This window comes from Hemicordylus capensis, chromosome 2 (genome assembly GCF_027244095.1).
Source record: "Hemicordylus capensis ecotype Gifberg chromosome 2, rHemCap1.1.pri, whole genome shotgun sequence".
Classification (NCBI taxonomy): domain Eukaryota; kingdom Metazoa; phylum Chordata; class Lepidosauria; order Squamata; family Cordylidae; genus Hemicordylus; species Hemicordylus capensis.
The window spans coordinates 332,519,838-332,539,572 of NC_069658.1; the positions used below are offsets into that span (position 1 = coordinate 332,519,838).

General features: G+C 44.7%; 1 protein-coding gene across 14 annotated transcripts in view; it reads right to left on the reverse strand.

Moving 5' to 3' along the window:
- Positions 1-19,735, reverse strand: part of HRH2 (histamine receptor H2) — a 187,654-nt gene that overhangs the window by 128,081 nt on the left and 39,838 nt on the right. For 4 of the 14 annotated variants that reach the window (XR_008317072.1, XM_053300034.1, XM_053300032.1 and 1 more), the window contains one exon: positions 3,541-3,693. The exons of 9 other annotated variants lie outside the window; for them this stretch is intronic. Coding sequence is in view for 4 of the 5 variants with exons in the window: in XM_053300034.1 (XP_053156009.1) it covers positions 3,675-3,693 (19 nt within the window). In the remaining variant the exon portion in view is untranslated. Of the gene's footprint in view, positions 1-3,540; positions 3,694-13,871; positions 13,996-19,735 lie in introns of all 14 variants that reach the window. One more of the 14 variants, XM_053300035.1, reaches the window with a different exon arrangement.

Below are 19,735 nucleotides of genomic sequence, written 5' to 3' on the forward strand. Positions count from 1 at the left end.
CTGCTTGCATGTGATCTTGTGCAAGGTTATAAGTGCCCAGTATGAAGCCAGCACAACAATTGTATCTGGCTTTTGGCAGCCAAGTGGCTTCTGTTCTTTCCCCTGTGACACAGTCAATATAGCAGAGTCAGAACAGAAAGAGCCTGTTATCAGCAGAGGGGGTTGTGGGACGGTATGCAGAGGTGACCCCAACCTTACCTTGCTAAGCCCTGCCCAGGTTTTCCAGGTCCACAGTAAATAATAACTTGATTAAAGTATGAAGGTCTGACTTTCCACGTATGACTCAGACCTACTTTCCATCATGATTATGGATTAGGAACATGCAGGGGAACAGATAACAATGCAGCTCTGGCTGTACTGGGAATCCTTGCTAAAAATGGAAGCCATCTGCCTTTTTGGACACTTGGAATGGATGTGAACAGAAGTGTTGTAAATGATGGATCATTTGAAAAGGCAGCTACTGAAATGCAGCCACCTCTGGGATGGCTGTTTAACAGCCAAACAACACCCTCAGGAGTTGAGAGAAGCAATAAAGGAGAACAGCAACACTTGCAAGGACAATTGTGAAGTCAATAGAAAGTAATTGCTCGGCTGGAAATCTCACAGCAAGGTGTCTTCCTTGGTAGCTATGCAAGAAGTAACACTCTCTCTCTCTCTCTCTCTCTCTCTCTCTCTCTCTCTCTATATATATATATATATATATATTGAGGAAGTACAGTACATAAAACTGAGGGAACAGGTCTGTCACTCAGTTACATGCCGTGCTGTGTTATAACATTCTGAATACTGAAGCAGAGTGATAAAATTTCTCCTTGACAATGTGACCTGCAATATCCTTTCAATATCTCGCCCTTTATTCTCAGGATAAAGAACAGGGAATATGGGAAACACAGTGGCCTATTCAAGTATTTATCCATTTTGAGTCAGCTCCTGCACCAGTCTCCTGGCACTGGTTAGCCTGAACCTTTGGGGTTACTTTTTTGTGACCTGTATGGAAACATGTAGCAGAACAATGTACAGGTTGAAATTACTTTCCCCAAGATTCTTTAGTGGGATATGCCAATGGCCATAGATTCCTCACTTCATTGTCTCTCCACACCTCAGGACCCAGCTATATATTATTTCAGGAAAATGTGTGGTCCCAAACTTTCATTTGCCAATATATTATTCAGTTTCAGGTTTTTTTATTTACGGTCATTGACCAGAATAGCCAACATATTATAAATGCTGGGATGAGGGGCCTTTATAAGGATGTATCAGCAGGCCAAAGGGGTGGTTCTCTCCCTCCAGTTGGGCTTATTCCCAATTGGGGGAAATTATTTAAAACCCTGAGGAGAACAGTTGTAAGGGAACATTGCTGGGTGGGTGGAGGAAAGGGTTAAACACTTTCTTCCTGTCAGCTTATACTTCTTTGTGAACCACCCTTGGCCCTGCATTAAGTTTACAAGAGAAACGCCAGTTTCCCTCATAAAGTTTTGTTCTGCCCATTGTGTCACAAAATATCCCATTGTGTCATAAAAATATCCCTTAGTCATAAAATATCCTTTTGTATAATGTAGAATAAGTGAAGTTTTTTTCATCTGCTCAGTGTTGGAGGCCATGAAAAATATAGCCATTTCTCCCTTACCCCCACCCCTACTCATTTAACAAGAAAATAGTCATTTCCCTGGATAAAGGGCACTTGCCTGGGAAAAGTTTAAAGGAACCCAGCATGGAAAGTAAGAGAAAGGCTCTGTCCCACACAGAGGCACTGTTAAATAACTATCCAGCATAGAGATCCTCAGTTCCCTCCCCTTTTTAGCCTACTTTCCGGTAGGCTTATAAGATCACTCAGCATTTCGTGTGTCCATGTGTGAGTCCCCCGCTATCAACTTCACAATGCCTAGACCATCGGGTACAGTTGTAGGGATACATAGGGACACCTCAATGGTGTGGTTTGTGATGAAGTCATCACAAGATGGCAGAAGCGTAAACATTTGAGGCACAAGTGGGCTAACCTGTGAACCACCTAACTGGTTTGAACCAATTTGCTACAGCTGTAGGGGCACATAGGGACACCTCAACTGGATAATTTGTGATGATGTCATCCACCCCAATTCAAGATGGCAGTCGTGTGAATGTTTGAGGCGCTAGTGGGCTAACTTGTGGAACATTTAACTGATATGAACCAAATTAGGTACAGTTGTAGTGAGTGACACACAGGGACACCTCAATGGCATAGTTTGTGATGATGTCATCTATGCTGATTCAAGATGGCAGACACACAAACATTTGAGGTGCAAATGGGCTAACTTGTGAACCGCCTAACCTATTTGAACCAAATTTGCTAAAGCTATAGGGACACACAGGGATGCCCCAATGGTGTAGTTTGTGATGATGTCATTCACCCCAATTCAAGATGGTGGACATGTGAACATTTGAGTTGCAAGAGGTCTAACTTGTGGACCTCGATTTGAATGAAATTTGGTGCAGTTGTAGGGATAGTGAAAGGAAAGTAGGCAGATAAGTTCTTACTAGAACAACTTGTTTTCTTTGGTGTTCCTAAAACATGGGACTTAAGCACATGCTATACAACAGCATCCTGTTGTTGTTGTTGTTTTGTCACTAAATAGTACATGTAGGGGAGCTGATCCAATTCAGGACCATGATGGGTGGAGCAGGGGGAATTTGCTTTGCCATGGCTGCTATTTAACCAGGGAGAAAAACTACCATGGGAGCTTTTCTCTTTGGTCAAATAGCAGCCATGGTGGCATAAGAACAGCCCGGCTAGATCAGGCCCAAGGCTTACCTAGTCCAGCATCCTGTTTCACACAGGGGCCCACCAGTGGTGGGGGTCTGCACTGGGACAATGGCACAGGAGAGTTTAAGCCCACTCCCCCATCAGCCCGATTTGAATTGGGGCCCTTGCACATAGTGTTTAACAAAGAAAAAACAGGTACACACACTGGGATAGTGATAGTATGTGCTTAAAATTAATGAGTAGTTTGGTCCTTGGTAAAATGGCACAGCTGGGAAATGACTTGATTAGCAAGCCAGAGGTTACTGGTTTGAATCCCCGCTAGTATGCTTCACAAACTATGGGAAACACCTAAATTAGGCAGCAGTGATACAGGAAGATGCTGAAAGGCATCATCTCATACTGCGTGGGAGAGGGCAATGGTAAACCCCTCCTGTATTCTACCAAAGAAAAACCACAGGGCTCTGTGGTCGCCAGGAGTCAACATTGAATAGATGGCACACTTTATTTTAACATGCAGGATAGTGCTGCTGTCAAATCCAGTTGTGGACTGACATTCCGCCCCCCCCCCCGTGCCTTTAACAGCAGTTTTTCTTAGTGTGGAAAGGTCAGGCAGCTGTTTAAAGAGCCTGGAACCTCCCTTTAGGAAGAAAAGGAGGCAACCATAATTCAGGACTTTCTGTTGGTGTAGAAAGAAGAAAATTCAGTTGGAATTTTCATGTTCATGTTTCAATGAACAATTGGAAGTTGGAACTACATGAAGATCATTTGTCCTTTCTAGATGTGACATTCCAAGTACTCACCCAAATGCCCCTGCTTTTATGCTTCCCCAGTGGAAAATCTAACTGTGTCCTTCTGTCCTCAGTGGATTTTGGAAGACGACAGTCAAGAGTTATGTCACAGTCACCACTGTTAAATGGCCTGGCCTGCCTGCAGTTTAGGGAAAAGGTCCAGAGCTGAAAAGATTAAAATGAGAGGGTGAGTGGGTGGGGAGAGAATATCTGCCAGTGACACAGCACAACAACAAGGCACTTACACATACACATGTAATTTAAGTTATTATTCTCCTGTACCTCCTGAACAATGACACACTAGTTCCATGAGCTCTGCTTTATGTCGCTCAGTTCCGGATCCGAGATGAACAGGCGAGGAAAACCAGAATTACAATTCAAAAAAGCCTCATTTGCGACCGGTAATGTCATTATTTCTAAAAGGAAAAAGAGTACATTTCTCCTCCAAACTGACAGGTCGGAGCAGCAATCTGCAGATGATCACCTCTTGGGTCAATCTAGACATGACAATGGCAGGCCAAACAGGTTTTGCCAAATTATAGAAATTGAGTGCGTGGATGAAGAGCTGAAAGTAGAACATGAACAGAAAGGAGAGGGGAGCTGAACTGTCCCCCTGCTCACACTTTCACCCCCAAACCTGTCTCCAAGCCATTTTTTTCTCCTAGAAGAGGTTACTTCTGGGTTCAGAGCTCCATTAAGGAAGTGGTTATGGGGTAAAAGATGAATTCAGCATGCCCTCACACCCAGTCCTCTACTTGGCCACACAAGGGAAATTTACTTTACTTTAAGGGATAAAGCTTATTTATGCCTTAGCTCATTCAGACATTTATTTATTTATTTATTTATTTATTTATTTATTTATTTATTTATTTCTGATTTATATACCGCCCCTCAAAAATGGCTCAGGGCAGTTTACAACAAATAAAAACAATTAAAATCAATGTAATAGTTAAAATCAAAACTAAATCAATTAAACAATTAAAATCATTTAAACATTAAAAACATTAACATTAAAACAATTTAAAATCAGCATTAAAATTTAAACCATGAATCTAATTAAAAACCTGGGTAAATAAATGTGTCTTCAGCACCTTTTAAAAAGTTGCCAGAGATGGGGAGGCTCATATTTGACAGGGAGCGCATTCCAAAGTCCAGGGGCAGCAATGGAGAAGAAGGCCCGTTCCTAAGCAGCCACCAAACGAGTTGGTGGCGACTGCAGGTGAACATCTCTGATGATCTCAACAGGCGGTGGGACTTATGGTGAAGACAACGTTCTCTTAAATACCCAGGGCCTAAGCTGTTTAGGACTTTATAGCTTATAACCAGCACCTTGTATTTTACCTGGAAATGTACCGGCAGTCAGTGGACACTGGAGTAATATGGTCTCTCCTAGATGATCCATAGACCAACCTGGCTGCCGTATTCTGAACCAAGTGCAGTTTCTGGAATATGTACAAAGGCAGCCCCATATAAAGCAGTAATCTAGCCTAGAGATTGCCAGCATATGTTTGTTCCACTGTTCTGAAGTTATTCATCACGAGAAATGGATGAAGCTGGCATATCAGCCAAAGGTGATAAAAAGCACCTCTGGCTTCAACCTGGGACACCAGGGATTGGTTCGGATCCAGAAGCACCCCCAGACTGCGTACCTTTTCCTTCTGGGGAAGTTTAACCCCATCTAGAACTGGCAGATCAATATTGTCCCCCGAGTCCTGACCCCACACAATAAGTACCCCACACAATAAGTCCTATTTGGATTCAGCCTCAGTTTGTTATACCTCATCCAGCCCATTACTGCCTCCAGGCAGGCATTTAGAGAGGTTATGCCTTCTTCTGATGAGGTTGACATGGAGATGTAGACTTGGATGTCATCAGCATATTGATAACATCCTGCACCAAATCTCCTGATGATCTCTCCAAGCGGTTTCATGTAGATGTTAAACAAAATCGGAGACAGTATGGAGCCCTGAGAGACACTATAGGAAAGTTCAGATTCCAGTCTGCAAAGGACACCATCTGGAATCTGCCCATGAGGTAGGAGTGGAACCACTGCAAAGCAGTGCCTCCCACCCCCAATACCCTCAGGAAGGATACTATGGTCAATAGTATTGAAAGCCACCTAGAGATCCAAAAGGACCAACAGAGTCACACTCCCTCTGTCAATTCCCAATTGGAGATCATCCATCAGGCTGACCAAGGCAGTCCCCACCCCATAGCCAGTTTGAAACGGGTCTAGATAATCAGTTTCCTCCAAGACCACCTGGAGCTGAGAGGCCACCACCTTCTCAATCACCTTGCCCAGCCACAGAAGGTTGGAAACAGGCCTGTAGTTACTTAACTCTGAGGGATCCAACGCAGGCTTCTTCAGAAGTGGTCTAATGATTGCCTCCTTCTGACAAGGGGGCATCCTGCCCTCCGTCAGAGAAACATTTATAATCTCTACCAGGCCCTCTACAACAGCCTTTCTGCCAGATAGTATAAGCCATGTTGGGTAAGGATCAAGAGGGCAGGTGGTAGGCCGCACCATTCTGAGCAACTTGTCCACATCCTCAGGAGTCACAAACTGAAATTGATCCAGGATTGCCACATCGTCCAAGTACCGATTCAAGGGGGAAGGGGTGCACATTAACCCCTTCACAACCCTGGACAACTCCACTGGACAGGAGCTTGCTGATGCGATACGGGAGGAAAAGAATCGCTTCTTTGCTGCACATATGACCTGAGCATAGATCTTCAAATGCACTCTAAGTAATAATCTGTCAGATTCGAGTTGAGTCTTTCTCCACTTGCACTCTAGTCGTCCACCTCACCTCTTCAGCCCCCTTTACATTGGACGTGCATACAGATCCCTGTACACATTTGTGGATAGGGCCATAACTCAGTGGCAGAGCATCTGCTTTGCATGTAGAAGATCCGAGGTTGAATCCCTGGCAGCATCTCCTGGTGGGGCTGGAAAAGATTCCTGCCTGAAACCTTGGCAAGCAGCTTCTGCTAGCCAGAGTAGACAATACTAAGCTAGATGGACCAATGGTTCGACTCAGTGTAAGGCAGCTTCCTATGTTCCTATGACAATGTATTAAATAAATAAAATAGTACCACGCATGGCAGATAGTGGCTGACATCCTGACTAATGAGGCACCAGTGCAGCAGTGTTGTATTCCAGACTATGGCTGCACCGGCTCAGGACACGTGTTTGAGTGGTGCTGGCAGCTGCAGAAGGAAGGGGAGATCATTCTCCTCCACCTTGTGTGTGCCAGTGCAGCCTTAGACTGGAATGCTGCACTGTTGCTCTAGCACTTTGTTAGCTAGGATATCAGCCACTGTGTTTCTGTGTATGTGAATAACTGTATATGCATTCACTTTAAAAGTGAATCTTGTACAAGCCCCCTCAAATGCAGGATACAGATAGGAAGTGTACTGCTATATTCACATTGAACGTAACATGTGACTAACTATGTTCAGATCTGAATAACTGTGTGTTCAGATCTGTACGTTTGTACACTGTACACAGACTGTACATGTGTTGAATATAAAGTGTGAGTGTGTCTCTTCAAGACTGGAAGGTTTCTAGTAATGAGACCCTGGCAACAAATTACCCCCACCCCCCGCTATTAACAAATCTCATTATAAATTGGTCTCCTTTGAGCTTTAGGCATGAGCTATTTCTCCCAATCACCTTTGCTGCCTACTGAACTATTCCACGATGTCCAGTGTTTGATGTACTGCACAGCACCCAGCTGATCCAAGAGCAGGGTCCTCATGCAGCTTCTGCACCATTGAACAGCCCATCTTTGTTGCTTGCTAACATGGGGCTAATCCATGCCGCCTCCTAAGGAATGAGTCATTGCTGCTGTGTCGCTATCCCCTCTGTTGGCAGGATATTGCACAGTATGTCAGCCAATATCTCTTGCACGATATCTCTCCATGTCTGTTTCCATTTGCAATCTTGTGGATTCCCACTGACTACTGCCAGGTGATTATGTCTGTTTTATAGATATTATAATGTTATGTTCTATGCATTCATATAGTAGAATAAACAGTCCCACTACATGTATGTTCCGTTTGCTTCCAAAGAGACGAGAATCTTACTTTAGCATCCAACCATTTCATCCTAATTTCATCAAACAATAAGAGCCACGCAGGGCTTGTGGGGAAGCAGGCTCCTACCTGTTTCCCCACATACAATCTCCTTCTCTCTCGGGGCTCTGCTGCTTGCTGCTGCACACGATTGGAAGCCACAGTGAGCGACAGAGACGGGACCCAGAGGAGGGACTCCAGCATCCCACAGTCACTAGAACACAGTGCATTGAGGGATTCCCCCTCAGCCAGGCGCTCTTGCCACCCGGCTCTGTGTGTGTGTGCAGGTTGTCTGCAGCCTGAGCACTCACATGACTTGATACCCAGGAAGAAGGGTGTGCTTGTGCCCAGGGAAAAACCTCGGGCTCCTTGGTAGGGTAGCACTGGGATTGGCCCCAATCCCAGTGCTTCACATGAGCAGCCCTACCCTGATAGGGCTGTGCAAACCTGGGTAGGGCTGCTCGTGTGAACAGCCTTTTTGACTCATCAACAGAAAATGGCCCAAAGTCTCTGTTGGGTCCATAGCACAGGGGCACAGTCTGTTCTGATAAAGAGTTTGCTTATACCTTCTTACTTTCATGATTGTAAACTGCACATTTGAAATGCAAGGCTAACAGACCTGAATTACATTGGCAGGCAGTGCTGTGAAGATAAACTTTGTTATGGATGCACCTCAATTCCCTGAGCAGTGGGAAGTTCCAGGGATGTAGCATTTCTTGGGTTCTGGCTTCCTTTGGCAGAGAGATCACTGAAGGGTTATGACATTTGTTTATTTACAAACAGACAGGTGGAGCATTAGCTGGAGTTGAAACAGCAGAGCACTCCTAAAAGTCAGCAACAGGTAATATCAGATCCCCAGAGAGATTGCTGGGTTTGTATGGCAGGACCAACCTCAGCATGCCAAGACTGGAAGTAGAGCTCTCACACACTCCTGGGGCTGCAGCAGCTCGCTGCAACCTCCAGGTGCCATATTATGAACCTGGCCATATTCATAACCCCAAATTCATTCATTTCCTGGAAACTACAATCAGTGCAGAATGCAGCAGTCAGACTGGTCTCTGGGATAACCCAGAGACTATATAACACAGATCTTAAAAGAACTACACTGGCTGCCGATAAGTTTCCCAGCAAAATATAAAGTGCTGGTTATTACCTATAAAGACCTTAACCGCTTGGGTCCAGGGTATTTAAGCGAGTGCTCTTTTATCATGAACTTTCCTGCTTATTAAGATCCTCTGGGGAGGTCCAGTTACAGCTACTACTGGCTCTTTTGGTGGCTACTTGAGACCAGACCTTTTCTGTGGCTACCCCGGGGCTCTGGAATGCACCTCCTGTTAAAACCAGAGTTTCTCCATCTCTGGTTGTTTTTTAAAAGACTTTTAAGATGCACCTGTTTTCTCAGACTTTTAATTGGTTTTATATAATAATTGTTTTGATCATTTTATCCTGTTTTTAATATGTGTTGTATTTTCACTTATGTGCACCGCCCGGGGATGTACATGCCAGGTGGTATAGAAAAATATGATAGATAAAAACAAAATAAAATTAAAAAAATATTATTAGGTTACTAGAGGCTCTGAAACAGGAACTAGAGGAAAATTTAAGTTGTAGACACATTATATCATTGTCCATGGCAAAGACTGCTGTTTGCTGCTCTGCACAGGATTATTAGCCCAAGCACTGTGGTAGACATTCAAGAGTGGAGGATGTGTCTTTTTTCCTAGTTATGTGGTACATTGAAGATTGTGGATTTTAGTATCTATGGAATTTGCCCCCTTCCTAGATCTGGCTTCTCTCTCTAGTGCATTATTTCACCAATACTCTCAGTGCCTCTGAAGAAGAGGAACACAGTCAGGTAGAAAATTGTATCCAGTTGGTTTCATAATTTGACAAAAAATGTCTTACCTGATCTTTCATTCCTTTATAATTATCAGTTTGCACAAGTCTTCTGAGATCTCATTTCACCTCACTCCTCATCAAAATAGAGGAATGCCACTATTTTTGCTACCACTGTTTTGAAATCCATTGTACACCCACTAAAGCATGTTCAAGGCAATGTCCAAACATGGTAGAAGCAGGAGCTTCCCTCTTGAAATGGCTGATTATATGCAAAATAGTGGTCTTCTAATTAAATATGGGCAGTGTCAACTCATATGCGGCAAAGATATCTAGTAATATGCAGCAATACTCAGATTCTATTTTTCAAATGGAGAGTTTATTCCTTATGCAGTTAGAGTGTTCCAGGGTGAGACAGTTGCTCAACTGTTGTATGGATCACATTTTTGAGAGTTTTGTTTCTCATAGAACAGTTCTCAGTATCCCCTTGTCACAATATTTTAAAGTAGGAAATAACTCAAACAAAATGATGCATCAGTTCTAAAAGGAAAACTTTTCTGACTATCTCAAATTGACACAGGTAAATTTGTGCCATAAATTCATACTTTTAAGACATTCATCATTATGAGTGGCAGAGGCAGCACTAATACTACTGCTGGTGCCTAAGCAATACTGTGTCATCACAGCTGAGAAGTCCTTTTGCCCTTTTGTTTAATACTAGCGTCACTACGATAAAGCTCAAGAATCAACTCTTTGTTGGTACTTCCTGGAACCATAAATAAGCGCTATCGGCAAGGTGGAAAGTTTATGAACTGCTTATCAAGCTCCAGTGCTAGGATCAGATAGCTGCGGAATCTGTGGAAGCTGGAATTGCCTGTGGCAACTACATCCTCCCCCATCTTTTTCTGGGCTTTCTAGGAGTGCAACCACAATCAATCAATTGAACCTGGGACTTTTTGCATTCAAAGCAAACTACTCTGTCATTGAGGTACTCTGTCTGCTCTCTGCCATCACCATCTGCTTGTGCTTATCTCAAACATTCATTTGACTATAGTAAGTACTGTACCATAGTCTCTTCATAAAAAATCCCCAAGAACTAGTGGATAGAATTCTCTATTCATTCCACTGCACAACTGAATCAAAACAGAAGAGGAAGTACCAACTATATAAGAGAGGAAACTCAGGCTTTTAAATATACTGGCACCATAACAAGAGATTGGATTGACTTGTTTTCCATGCATTTGTTTTGCATGGGAAAAAATCAAGGCGCATAATTGTATGCATTGCTTCCAAACTTATGAAAAGAAATTACTGTCAGGGACTGAACATAGATTCCCTTTTTAAAAACAACAACAGCAGAGTAAGTAGAAATTGTAAATGATTTTGAAAATTGGCTTCATGTTGTCTTTGAACAGATGGAGTGAAGAATTTTTACACTCTGTACTTATGTGACCTCAGCAGTATAGAAAGCAGCCATTGCAGTGTGGCTCCTTTCCACATTCCTCCAGTAATACAAGAACGTTGAGATTATGGAGAAGAGGGAGGGTTTCTAGCACACTTACTTCCCATATAAGTACCACTCTCTCAAGAGCTGGGGCAACATTGTCATAGGAAGCAGCAACACTGACAACTCATCCTATAATGATGAGGCCATAGTTCAGTGGAAGAGCATCTGATTTGCATGCTGAAGGCTCCAGTTTCAATCCCTGGCATCTTCAGGTTAGGGCTGTAATTTGGAAAAGACCCTCTGAAACCCTGTCTGAAACCCTGGAGAGCTGCCACCAGTCAGTTTAGACAACACACGGCCAAGGGCACCATTAGGCACGGATCTGGGGGCCCAGGTCCGAGTGCCCACACTCTTAGAGGGACCCATGAATTTCCCCAAGGGAAAAGAGGGTCCCTTTTATATTTCTGGGATCTGAAATTTAATACACATGTAGGACAGATTATCAGGACTCTGTGTATTGAATTTGAAGCAGATCAGTCAATCGTTTGATTTTTTTTAACGAGTTTTTGTTTGAGTTATTTTTGAGTTATTTTGAGTTATCTAAAAGAGTAGAATCTCTAGTAGCATATAGCAATAGCACTTACATTTATATACCGCTCTATAGCCAGAGCTCTCTAAGCGGTTTACAATGATTTTAGCATATTGCCCCCAACATTCTGGGTACTCATTTTACCGACCTCGGAAGGATGGAAGGCTGAGTCAACCTTGAGCCCCTGGTCAGGATCGAACTTGTAACCTTCTGGTTACAGGGCGGCAGTTTTACCACTGCGCCACCAGGGGCTCTTTGCATATGAGAGTGGATTCATGGTTTTTCATTAAAAATCTCATTTGCTACCAGAGAATCTAAACTCAACACCTCAGAAACAACAAAGCCCCGTACCTCAATGGGATAGCAATCCAGGGGGGTGGTTGGCACCCTCTGTTCATGACACCACCACTCGCTTTGGGCCATCCCAGTGCCTCCCAGGTGGAGTTATGGGGCTGCTGAAACCTCCATTATTCCCTATGGGGAATAATCTTAAAGACACGTAAACCTCAAAAATTCCTAAGAAATCAGTCCTTTGCCCTATTTGGAATCTGGGTGCACCACCCTTGGGGCACTGCCACCCAAGCCACTGTTTTGCCCCTGAAGCCCCACATAAACAAGTTGAAAGAGTGAAGAGAATGATGAACAATGACACTTAATTTTTGGCACAGTTATTTGAGAATTTTGCATCAGGTGTGAGCCTGTCCCTGTGGCACTAGCACAGCAGCACAACCCATTTGTGGATTCAAGTAATCTTTCAATAAAAACACTCCCTCCCCATGGAACAATGACCACAGGTCATTTGAGATAGCAAGATAGACCAATGAGCCAGTGTGATGTAGTGGTTAGAGTGCTGGACTAGAACCGGGGAGACCCGAGTTCAAATTCAGCCATGATACTAGCTGGGTGACTCTGGGCCAGTCACTTCTCTCAGCCTAATCTACTTCACAGGGTTGTTGTGAGGAGAAACCTAAGTATGTAGTACACTGCTCTGGGTTCCTTGGAGGAAGACCAGGATATAAAATGTAAAATAAAATAAAACAAAACAAAACAAAACTGCCTTGGTACTATGGAACAGCTTCAAATGTTCATTTAACTGAAGTCGAGTGAGCCATAGCCCAAAAAAATCAGCTTACTGTTCAGAATTGTTGAGATTTATCATCACTGCATTTAAGAAAGTGCAAAACCATGGATCATGGTTACAAGAAAGAGAGAAGCAACTAAGATTCCTGGGAATGTCAAAAAATTGACAGGGATATTCCCCACCACCCTCCTTTTGTCTCCTGTAGTCCCATGTGGATGACCTGTCCCTGCAATGGCAAAAGTTGTGAACCACTGGCTTAGACATCATGTCCCACCAAATTACATTGTGGCCTAAATTACATTAGACTGCTCAACTTGGGCAACAAAGCTTAGACACCACTATAACTCATAAAAATCAGAAGAAAAATAAAATAGCTCTTCAAAAGACCACTGAACAAGTCAAGAGATTCTTTCTAAACCTTTGGAAAGAAAAACCTGTGTAATTTCAGAACTTTCCTAACCAGCTTCTTGAAAAGCTTCTCCACACAATTTATACCATGGCTTTTAGCAAGAGCTTTGGAATTGCATTGAGCTTCCAAAGATATTTGAGTATTTCTGTCTCAAAATGCTGTCTTCCAAATCCCTTTGCAAGGTCAGTTTGCATTTCAATCACACTGAATGCAACACATACTTAACTAAACCATTCAAGCTCAAAAGCTTTTTGCATATCTTATCTTCTGCTAATCACTCAGTGCCTCAGCTGGAGCGGAGAGAGTCAGAGAAGTCAATTTGAATTGCAATGCTTTTCCTAAGAACAAAGCATTCTGTCCGAAACACAGTCATTTCGGTTTGTAAACAAAAATCTCTGTTTTTTAATTCTTGATTTTGTTTTGGTTACAAAACCTCCAAAATTGCCATTTTCAGGCACAAAACGTTTTGTACCTGAATTGAAATGCACAAGCCTATTAGACGCCTCTTTTCCAAGGTAAAGGGCCCCAGATGCTGTAGCCTAGCCTCATAAGGAAGGTGCTCCAGGCCCCTGATCATTTTAGTTGCCCTCTTCTTCACCTTTTCCAGTTCTACAATATCCTTCTTAAGATACAGTGAGTGACCAAAACTGTACTCCAGTACTCCAGATGTGGCCGCACCATAGATATGTATAAGGGCATTCTAATAGCATTTTTATTTTCAATCCCCTTCCTAAACTCCTAGCATGAAATTAGGAAACTTCTCAAAAATGAGGGGGCTGGTAAGAAGGAAGTTGAAATGGAAAGTCAAGAAGGTCAAATCACTCCAGAAAGCATGGAACTTATTTAAAATCACAATATTAGAAGCTCAGTTGGAATGTATACCAAGAAGGAAGAAAAGTACTACCAAGTTCAGGAGGACGCCTGTGTGGCTAACAAGTAGTGTCAGAAGCAACAAGTAGTGTCAGAACAAGTAGTGTCAGAAGTAACAAGTAGTGTCAGAAGAAGACTTGCTTCAGAAAATGGAAGTCCTGCCCAAATGAAGAGAACAGAAAGGAACATAAACTCTGGCAAAGGAAATGCAAGGTGACAATAAGGGTTGCAAAAAGAGAGTTTGAAGAGCATATAGCTAGAAGTGTCAAGGGAAATAACAAAAACTTCTTTAAATATATCAGAAATAGAAAACCTGCCCAAGAGGCAGTTGACCCCTTAGATGATGAGGGCATGAAAGGGGGATAAGGAGATTTCAGAGAATGAGGATAAGGAGATTGCAGAGAAGCTGAATGAGTTCTTTGCATCTGTCTTCACGGTGGAGGACACTGATCATATACTGTATATGCTGAATTGGATCACACTATGGTCACTGCTACCCAACGGTTCTGCAACTCTGACATCTTGTACCAAGTCCTGGGCACCACTAAGGATTAAGTTCAAGGTTGCCATCCCTCTGGTTGGTTCTGCAACTAACTGTTCTAAGGCACAGTCATTTAGCATGTCTAGAAATTTGGCCTCTCTTTCATTACCTGAATGTGAATTTACCCAGTCCATCAGTGGGTAGATGAAGTTACCCATTATTACTGCCCTGTCTCTGATGCCTCTCTTATTTGCTTCTCCAATTCCAGATCACTCTCAGCACTGTGATCTGGAGGGCGATAGCACATCCCTAATAAAACATTTCCTTTCAGTCCTCGTTATGTTACCCATAATGATTCTGTGGAGGACTCAGGTCCACCTAGGTTTTCCAGCTTGTTGGAATCTATCCCTTCTTTGATATATTCCTCCCCACAATCCTCCCTGACTCTTCTGTAGGGTTAATATCCAGGAATAACCATGTCACACTGGTTCTAACTGCTTCACCAGGTTTCCATTACACCCACTATTTCTATATTTTCATTAATAACTAAGCACTCCAGCTCACCCATCTTTGCTCGGAGGCTTCTGGCATTGGTATATAGACCAGGGATGTACAGAACTTGGCGTGGGTGGCTCAATGGCAGGGGGAGTCTCACTTTAAGGGTGGGGGAGGGTGCACTTACCCCTCCCTTTGCTTTTCCCCTGCCAGTGCCCGGTATTTTACACATCCTATGGGGTGGCAGCGTACTTCCCTGCTGCTCCGCTTGCTCTTTGGTCGGAAGTGGATGGAAGTAGCTGGTGCACGTACACCTGCTGGGCGTGCGAGCATGCATGTTGTGAGCACCCGTGCGCCCACCCGACATGCACGAGCATGGTGTGCGTGTTTGCCTGGTGTGTGCATGCACGCCAGCTATTTATAGCCACTTCTGTCCGAAGAGCAAACAGGGTGGCAAGGAAATACGCTGCCGCCCCATAGGATGTGTAAAATACTGGGCGCCAGTGCGGGAAAAGCGGAGGGACGAGTAAGTGCACCCTCCCCCACCCTTAAAGTGAGACACCCCTGCCTTTGAACTTTGAACCCTCCCCCCATATTTGAACCTGTTTGGAGGTCCATAAAAAGGCCTCCGAACAGGTTCATGCACATCCCTATAGACACCTATATGCCAAATCCCTCATCTGGTGTTGGTGTGTGCTATTCCCCTCAGTGGTGTACGAAGGTAATTTTGGCACCCGGACCTGAAGGGCGTCATTGAACCCCACACAGCATGAGCCCCCCCTTAATTTTTCTAGTTTTTTTAAAAAATAAAATAAAATAAAATTGGGGGGCCTCCACATGTCCTGGAGGACCTCCTCAGAAGCTTGCTGCCACCCCGCACCTGCCTCACTGATTTTTTCCATAATTGCATACACCATGAGTGTGGCCAGGGGGTGGGGGTGAGCCAAGCCAATCAGGCTTCCCCCCATGTGGCAGAGGCAGAGAAGCCACAGGGCCTGTCTGACCAGCCCAGTGGCCCTTGAGAACTGTGAGGCGCTCTAGCATGCCTGCGCAGTAGGAATTGAGTGTCACAAGCCCATGACATCACAGGCTTGTGATACTCAGTTCCGACTGTGCAGGAGCGCTGGACTGCCTTGCAGTTCTCAAGGGCTGCTGGCTGGCCAGACAGGACAGCAGCTCCTTCACCCACCGCTCCCGCAACCACCACACAGCAGAGAAGGCCTGCTCAGCTCAGCTCAACCCCCACCCCTGGCCGTGCACATGGTGGCTGCAATTATAGCAAAAATTGGTGCGGTGCCAGCAAGAGCCCCCCTCCAGACAGTTGGAGGGCCCCCGGACCTAGGAGGCCATGGACTGGTGCCCCAAGGTCTGGAAGTAAGAGTGCCTCTGATCTCCCTTACCATCCTTTGACCTTTTTTGCAAGGCAAACATGCACCACCATTTTGGCAAACATGCACCACCATGTTTCCTTCTGCTCAAATCCTAGCTCTACTCTGTCCCCTTCTGGTTTATCTGAAACATGTGCACCCTCATACCTTAGGGGATTTTCCTGGCCAAACCAGTTACCACCCAGTTCCTGCTGGCAACCCCCCAGGCATCATTTTAAAAGCTGCTCTATGAACTTTTGATTTTAAGCGCCAGAAGTCTAGTTCCATATTGGTTCAAGTGGAGCCCGTCCCTTTTGTACAGGCTTTGCTTTTCCTAAAATGTATCCCAGTGCCTAACAAGTCTAAACCCCTCCTTCTGGCACCACCGTCTCATCCACACATTGAAACCCCTCAACTCTGCCTGTCCCGCTGTCCCTGTGCATGGAACAGGTAGCACTTCAGAGAATGCTACCCTGGGGGTCCTGAACTTCAATATGCCACCTAGCAGCCTAAATTTGGCTACCAGGACCTCCCGACTGCATTTCCAAACATCGTTGGTGCCAACATGCACCACGGCAGCGGACTCCTCCCCAGCACTGCCTACCTAGATACAGAGTGACATCCACAACCTTTGCACCAGGCAAGCAAGTCTACACGTGGGTCACGGACCCATCTCTCTGTGCCCCCAATGATTGAATCACCCACTACTAGGAGACCCCCACTCCCTGGAGGAGTATCCTCTGTGCGAGAGGATATGGGTGCATCACTCAAGGAAGGGGTCCCTGCTAAGGGAGTGTTTCCCTCTTCCTCAGACTGATGACCTCCTTCCCTGAGACCTTAACTCTCCATGACAGCAGAAGCGCTGTCAGCCTGGAAGTGGGATGCCTCTATCAGATCCCTGATAATCTCATCCACACACCTCTCTGCGTCCCTGAGCTTCTCCAGCCACCTTGACTTTGAGGGAATGAACTTGTTCCCTGAGAGGCAGGAGCTCTTTGCCCTGAGCACACACCCAGGACTTCTGCTGCTCGGGCAGATAGTCCAACGTTAGATAGATGCAACACTCTGTGCAATACTCTGGGAAGCACCCCCTGCTGGCATTCTATGTTCATAACTGGTTTGATTGGTTATTTAGAGCAGGGATCCTCAACGTTGGGCCCCCAGATGTTCTTGGACTTCAACTCCCATAATCCCCAGCCCCAGTGGCCTTTGGTTGGGGATTATGGGAGTTGAAGTCCAAGAACATCTGGGCAGAGGCGTAACTAGGGAAAACGGCGCCCGGGGCAAGCACTGAAATGGCGCCCCCCCCACCGCCCCCCCAACATAGTACATTATACTTAGGTTTTTCCTCATAAGCGCCCGTCGCCGCCGCCAAGCCAGGCCACTGACTGGCTGCCAGGCACCAGCAAAGCAATGGGGGGGGGCACAGGCAGCGTGGAAGGGACCGCTCGTGGGGAAGGGGGCACCGACGCACTCCCTTGACTGCTGCAGCGCTGCTGCACTGAGCAGGAAACATTTGTATTAACAAATTTTTAAAAAAAATTTAGAAAAATTTGGTCATGGCGGCGCCCCCCCACGTGACCAGAAAAGATGGCGCCCGGGGCACATGCCCCCCTGCCCCCCCTATAGTTACGCCTCTGCATCTGGGAGCCCAACGTTGAGGATCCCTGATTTAGAGTATATAGGGCTTGAAGCTATGTACTGGGTGCCGTTGTCAGCTAATTCAAGGTTATTAGCTTTGTCCTCCAAGAAAATCAAAACATTGGGGTAGTACTCACCTTATTCTTGCACTGGGTGTCTCCTCTTTGATGAAGGGGAACCACATATGTGCCTCCTCACAGAGTTCCCCGCCAATCTCCCGCTAAACTCCTGCTAAAATCCTTCAATATCTGTTTGAAAACTCCTGTTCACAAATTTCCTGGGAGCAAAGTTCCTCTAATTTGAGCCTTGTATTCAAGATCAGCAGGCAAACTGACTCTCCTCAGGAATGTGACCACTCCCACAAGCTGGAGTGGGGGGTTCATTCACCTTGAATTAACCCCCCCTCCAGCTAACTCTTCTGACAAACACACAAATACTTCCAGCCAGCCAGAAATTAAACCCTAGAAAATTACCAGCCCTAACGAACTTAGTTTCGCCTTTCCCTTTTGTTTTCCTGGTGATTGATTGATTGATTTGCTGTATTTCCTCACTTGATATCTTCTTTAGAAGAGAAACACAAGCTTATTGCCTCCCCTTCCTTCAAGATCAGCAGGCAAACTGTAGTGGGGTTTGTGGATTTGTAGTGGGGTGTATGGATTTCATGAAAAGCCTCCTACTTTCCCCACCATAATTTTAACACTGAAGGACACAAATCACATGATTATTCTGGGCCTGGAGTACAACCTACCTCCAACGCTCTCCTCACATCCAGGCTAATACCACAGAGACCATCTATTCCCAAGTCAATACTCACATATCTTGTCATACCAAGTCCATACTCATATATTTTGTAATATCAACAAAGTTATATATATGGAAAAAGATTCCATGTTAGAATGGAATAGAAATAGCTGTAATTATACCAGTGGGCATAGTGGGAGTCTGTGCTGATTAACTTGTTTTCCTGCCACACATTGCATAAGGATTCATAATGTGCTGATCTGGGGCATACTGGCAGCCAAGGATAGCCCAGTTCCCAAAACAAGTGCAATACAATGGTCTCCCTTCCCCTTTGACAATCACTTTCAGGGGAAGTGGCCAAGATGGTGACAGGAGATTTCTTCTTCTCCATTTGTTTAATATTGTTTTCCGTGCCTGGAGTTTATTTTTCTTCTTATCCTTTCTCTATTTTCTTTTCTTTTTATTCTTTTAAATCCGTTGTATGGATTTGCTGGAAGCAAGATTTTATTTTTTATTTTTATTTTTATCTCTGTGTTGAAGGACTTTGAGCCGGCAGTGCTGCGGGCGTATTGAGACTAAGGAGAGCTGGATGCAGCTTATTGTTGTAGGCTGCTGAGCCCTGTTTTGATTCAAAATGGGAACAAAGCAGACCAGAACAAGCCTGGGATTGCTGATGCCACCAAAATTACCAAGACAATTACAGATCAATGATCTTCTATCTCTCAAAGAAACTGTAAGTTATTTGTCTGCCTTTGCATTCCCAAATAAATAAGATGTGCTGGAAGTGGAGGAAACTTCAGCACTAGATTCTCCACTCCCTCTGGAAGGTGAGCTGGCACAGTATGATGTAGGGGTGTAGCTGGTCTAGATGAGCACTACTCTGAGAACTCCCCCGCCCACCAGACTGAAGAACAGAGCCAAGCACCTTTGAGGGGGGTGTACACATTAGATATAATGGAGGATCAGTGCTTCGTAACAGCAACAACCGTAGTCGCAATATTTCAGCAACTGACTTGTGTCACCACTAAACTTGACCTTTCATTAGATCTATTATTCTTAGATCTGCTTTTGATACCTTTATTCAAAAATACTTGGACTCCCACTCCTCATTGAGTAGGAATAAAGAGACTGACCTGAATAACACCAAGGCAGCTAGGTTGCTGGCAGATATCA